Here is a 6,074-nt window from a genome sequence, read left to right on the forward strand (position 1 = left end):
CTCAATCTGCAAGTCTTGTAAGAGATAGTGAGTAGGGTAAAAAAACAAACTTGATGAGTGCAGACTCTAAAAGTTTATTTACTGAAAGTAAGTTGAACTTAAAATTTGGAATATGTAAAACCTCATTAAGTGTTAAGGCTTGCTGCAAAACGACTTTTCCTATGTGTTGGACAAAATTAATTGATCCATCAGGTAAGTATACAGGTGTAGGTTTATGAATTGAATTATAGGTTTTAAACAAGGCAAGATCATTACACATATGACTCGAGGCTCCTGTATCTATAATCCAAGATCCTGAACCTAAAAATTCAATCGAACTTATTGCTTGTGTTAGACCAATACCTGCAAAGTCAACGAAATTAGCAAAATTGATTGTAGAGCCATCAGCTGATGCCTTTCCTTTCATAAGCTTGGCCAACTCTTGCTAGATTAATTCTGATATTGTTGTTCCCCACTCAGTTCCAGTATTGCCAAGTTCTTTTTCAGCTTCCAGAGGTGTATCAGTCATATTTGCATAAGTCTTGTGTTGAGTCTTTCCCTTTTGTTCCTTCAAATCTTTGTACCAATCTGGATAACCATGAAGCTTAAAACATGTCTCCTTCGTATGACCATTGTTATTGCAGAAATCACAATGTCTCTCTAACTTCTTAATCGTATCCTTCCTCTTGTATCCTGTCTTGCCATTAGCTTCTTTCTTAACAACCTGTGCTTTTGCAAACATAGGACTATTTTCAAGATTATCTACAAATGCTACATGTACCTCTCTCTGTTTTTCAACTCCCAAGATCATTGAGTATGCCTTGTTAATAGTGTGTAAGGGATCCATAACCAGAATCTGATTTCGAACATGATCAAAGCTATCATTCAATCCCATCTGAAATTGCATCAAACGATTAAAAGAAGTTATTTCTGCAACCGATTTAGCTGCTCCACAACTACACTGTGGTATAGGCATCAAACATGTCAATTCATCCAATAACTTCTTTAGTTTTTGTAGTATTGTAATATTGGCATATTTCCCTGACTAATTGAACTGATATCCCTTTGGATTTGATATAACAAAGGTCCATTACATTCACCGAACCTTTCTTCCAATTGCTTCCACAAATCTTTTGCCGAAGTTGTATACAGGAAAGCTTCAACTATCTCTCTCGAAATTGAATTCAAAATCCAAGAAGTAACCATGCAATCTACCCTCCTCCCTTGATCAAATTCTGGAGAACTTTCATCAGGCATTTTACATTGTCCATTAATAAACCCTAACTTCACTTTGGCTCCTAATGCGAGTTTCATCAAACGACTCCAAGACAAGTAGTTCTTATCCATTAGTGGAGTTGAGACAAGGATCATACCTGGATGATCAGAGTTTTGCAGATAAAGAAAATCTCCACTTCGTATATTGTCTGTTGTTCGTATTGAATCAGGTTCCATTACTGCTTCACTTCGAAGATTTGAGCTCCTTATATCAGGTTCCATGTTAACTAGAAGCAATAGGATGTCACAAAACCAGAAAAGTAATGATTTCGTGAAGGATTTATCGCTCTGATACCATGAACAAAGTAACGAAAGTTTATAGAGTAAAAGATGAACAGAGTAAAGTCGTATCTGCTGTTATTTAGTAAAGTGAAAGGTTGTTGTATGTATACAAGGAGCTGTAGCTAACTAAAACAAAACTACTCTAATAAACTAGTTGCTTTACAGCTCAGCATCTAACTAATGTAACTGAATAATACAATAACAGTAAAATAACTTATTGGTATTTTATTCTGTACAGGATCCATCCTAACCCAACCCGAATGGGACGGGGAATCCCCAAAAAAGAGGGGAGTGGGGTCAAGGATGGTCTACTAAAATTCTGTGACCCTAAGGACGGGCCGGGGAAGGGATTATGCAATCCCTGCCCCACCTCGCCCTGTCAATCCCACCCCATGCAACCCCGCCCTACCGTGCATATTGTTCTTTTATTAAGAATTTTATGTTTTTATTTTCTTTTTCAAGATTTTAGATAAAGTTAGGATCCCATGATTTAAGAATCATGGTTTTAAATAATGTATCTAAATTTATAATATTTACTTTTATAATACTTTTTAATAGTTGTATTAAATTTATAGAAAAAATAATTTAAATGAGGGAGTCTAATAATTAAATATATATATTATTATTTTGTGAATTTAACAAAATATCAATACATGCCCCAAAAATAAATTAGATTAGATTATTACAAAACCGATATAGATTTTACACAATTGTTTAACGTTAACGACTTACAAATTATACAAATTCAATTATCTTTTTAATTAATTAATTGATCAATTAATTATAATGTTAAACTTAATCAATGTCGGGAACTTAGGTTAATGAAATTTGTCCCTTTTACAAATGAACTAATTTTATTAGTTGTAGTGGAGAAAGTGTTTTATAAATTAATTAATTAATTTACCTAGTAATAATTATGTTAAGATTGAATATAGTTATATTAATTCTATGAAAAATTAATTAATTAACAACGCTAACTAAGCCTAAGTTTGCATATAATTAAATAATTAATCAATTTACCTAATAAATTATGTTAAGATTTAACATAGTTATATTAATTTTATGAAAAATTAATTAGTTAACAGGGCTAACTAAGTCTGAGCATCCATACAATTAAATAATTAATCAATTTACCTAGTAAATTAAGTTAAGATTGAATATAATTATATTAATTTTATGAAAAATTAATTAATTAACAGGGCTGACTAAGCCTCTCCACACAATTGAATAATTAATCAATTTACCTAGTAAATTATGTTAAGATTGAATATAATTATAATAATTTTTATGAAACAATTAATAAATTAATAGGGCTAACTAAGCATAAGCGTCCATACAATTGAATAATTAATCAATTTACCTAATAAATTATGTTAAGATTGAATATAATTATATTAATTCTATGAAAAATTAATTGATAAAGCCTAAGCTAGCATACAATTGATTTATAGTAAAAAATTTGGTAGAATATGCCAAAAGAGTTAGATGTTACACCAACATCCTTGATTAATATTCAATTCATAGAAAAATATGCATATAAAAATGAGCTTTATTTATGGTGGGTAAAATGCTATTTATAGCAAAACAAAAAAAAAAAAAAATACTAATTAAGAAACAAAATGACATCAAAATTAATTCCATTTGATTGTATTAGTATTTTTAGGATCATTATTGATCACAGCGAGGGAATTTTCCCGCGAAAATCCCATACATTGGGATGGGGACGGGAGTGAATCCATCCCCGCGGGCCAAGGTTAGGGATGGGAATTATCCCCACCTTTGAGGACGGACCACGGATGGGAGTGGAAGTTGATTGGTGAAGAAGTCTGCTGAATCTTGATTCGTGGAAAAGTCTACTGAGTATTGATAGGTGGAGATGACATCAGCATATCATTTAGGCATAACAATACCCTTGCGAATGTAAAATGAAAAATAATCGTTAAAAAAAATGAATTGCTAATTGAAAAATGAATGAGATGTAATTTTCCTGTTTGGTACTACTTACTCCTATATTGCGGAGGATCTGTGGAAAAGTCTGCTAAATGTATTGTGTGTAGGTGTTTAAAAGAGATTATTTACACCCAGGTGGAACTGCAGGACAGCAGATAGAATAATCGAAGTTTCCGTGTATTACAATTAGTGGCCTAATTCTATTCAAGATGCATGAAGAAGACTTTTTATGGATCAAGTTATTGTTTTCATACATCATCAAATACATGAGAAAAAGCAAAGAGTAAGGTGCTCATGAGGCATCAAGGGTATTATTCCTAAATAACTGTGGAAACTAATTCCCTGCTTTGTTGAATATTTTAGCATGTTGCTGAGCTGGGAATCAGACAATTTCTAATATCTTTTGCGCATTTGTAGATTCAAGCTCTCTCTATATATATGTGTGTGTTTTTCTTCCTTCATTGCTCTGATATTCGCAATTCTGATTGCATTGTCACCTTCTGTTCAAAGAATTTTGCCCGTTGACATAAATCCCCTCTCGAATTTTTTATTTCTAGTTTGCCTATTGCAAGTCTTTTATTGTTCTAATAGATCTCAATAGGTTGGTATGATTTGTTTTTGGTTTCCGGCTATGGAAAACAACGAGAATGTATTATATTACTGTATACTTATTTGTGTATATATCTTGTAGTCTCGTTTAATTTGTAGTAATAATTAAGCACTATAGCTTGGTCAATATTGGTATTGTTCCTTACTAATAGCACTGCGTTATCTGATTCCTCATTAAAAGAAGTTAGTAGAATTTTCTTGAAAGAGTGTGATTGGGAAGGAAGAAGCGAAATTGTTAGTCCACAAAAAATTGCCACCACTTACAAAGAAATGATAATGGTGGTGGTGATATTTTAGCTGAAGGATTCTTATTCTTTATCGGCATGCTTGTTAAGAGACGATACGGTATTGGTTCCACCAATTTATCCATCGTGGTTTTTCATGCTTCTGGAATATTAATAGTCTACGGAGCTGAAAGCATCCAAACCTGGATTAATTTCTGCCTCCATCTACTTGAACGAGTTCATTATGCGTTGTGGTAAGATGACAATCAAAATCTTCCAAAGTCCACTTATTAAGAACCACTTCCAATTTAATTAGAGAGACTGCAGAACGTAATTGAGTTCAAAATGAAAATGCTATTTTCATATTCAAACTACGGAAGAAACATTTTGCCTCCCTTACTGCAAAATATTTGTGGTTGTGACTATATATTTTTATATACTCATGTTTTGAAAGAACATGAAAGGTGGATATTAAGTTAATGTTAAACATTCTGATAATTGAATAAAGGTCAAATTATACATGGAGGGTAACAGAGTTTGCAGCCAACCAATCCATAAGAAAGTTAAAAACAACTCATTTCTTTATTCTTTGAAGATTGTAGAATAGATTTGGTTGTGAGTTGTGATTTGTGATTTGATTTGTCCAATTTATATTTAGATCTTGACCTGCATGTGACAGAAGTCACATGGATTGATATTCCCTACCAGGAAAAATCGGAATCAAAAGACTCACCACTGGCTTTGTATTAGTTGACGAATATGATTTTGCAAGACGCCAAGCATCTTTGAAGACACTTCTATTAATTTATAAGTTAATAAGGAAGAATGAATCTTTGAATTCTTCACAAGATAATCTTCTCTTATAAATAGCCCCTACGTGTTCTCTCTCTCTCTCTCTCTCTCTCTCTCTCTCTCTCTCTCTCTCTCTATATATATATATATATATATATATATATATATATATAAATCTTGCAAGCCCATGACCTTTCCTACTCATTAACGCTTTCATCACCCAGTCTCCATAAGGTTGGTTACTTCTCCACTCCTCTTGTCTCTTAACTAAATTATCAAAATCCAGAATAATATTCTTTTATCTTGTTTGTATATATGCCGGTTATGTTTTTGTGAAAGCTAGTTGCGTTAATGATGAGTTTGAAGAGATTGATGAAAACACTACTGTCTAAACTGAGAATTGTGGGGCCAGATAATGAAACCATATCGTAAGATTGATAAGACGGGGAGCATGAGGTTAGAAATAAGGCACAGGAAAGCTCAAAAGCTAATTGCTCAAACGCTCAGGAATGCTGATTCTAACACCCATTTCTTCTGAATGCCCACTTCTTAATATGTAAACTACTACATCTCTCTCTTCCCACCTGCCATTTTCTGTATTGGTTACATGTAATTTCTTTTTCGAAATTTTAAGATGAATGAAAAATGAAATCTATTTAAAAGAAATGGAATGTTTATGTAAGTTTGGGCCATAATCAACTTTTTAAATTTAAGTGGAATATTGTATCATTTTGAGCCTGTGTAGCTGAGTTTATGCAAATTAGCTTATAAGTAGTTAGTGCTTATAAGCTAATTTAAGCTTATAAACATTTGAAATTTTAAATAATTATATGTTTGGTTAATGTATTTATAAGTGATTGATAAGTAGTTGACACGTTTGGTAAAATGTGGTTTATAAGTATATTTTATTATTAAAACGACTAAAAATGATATTATTTTATTTTATCAATTAATAAATCGTAC

The 6,074-nt window shown here is 32.1% G+C and overlaps 1 protein-coding gene across 1 annotated transcript; it reads right to left on the minus strand.

Moving 5' to 3' along the window:
* Window positions 1–424: 424 nt before the first annotated feature.
* On the minus strand, window positions 425–1,476 carry LOC116132126. Its single transcript, XM_031417796.1, has 2 exons — window positions 1,085–1,476; window positions 425–935 (listed from the first exon to the last, which is right to left on the minus strand). The coding sequence occupies exons 1-2, from the start codon at window positions 1,474–1,476 to the stop codon at window positions 425–427; spliced, it is 903 nt and encodes a 300-aa protein (XP_031273656.1).
* Window positions 1,477–6,074: the final 4,598 nt, after the last annotated feature.

The sequence above is a fragment of the Pistacia vera genome, unplaced genomic scaffold (genome assembly GCF_008641045.1).
Source record: "Pistacia vera cultivar Batoury unplaced genomic scaffold, PisVer_v2 Contig249, whole genome shotgun sequence".
Classification (NCBI taxonomy): Eukaryota; Viridiplantae; Streptophyta; class Magnoliopsida; order Sapindales; family Anacardiaceae; genus Pistacia; species Pistacia vera.

Bases quoted from the DNA above. Each gene is read 5' to 3' on its own strand.
- LOC116132126 (XM_031417796.1), bottom strand. From the start codon at position 1,476: ATGGAACCTGATATAAGGAGCTCAAATCTTCGAAGTGAAGCAGTAATG. The intron at 936-1,084 runs GTTCGGTGAATG...ACCACAGTGTAG, and splicing joins TGGAAGCAATTGGAAGAAAG to TTGTGGAGCAGCTAAATCGG.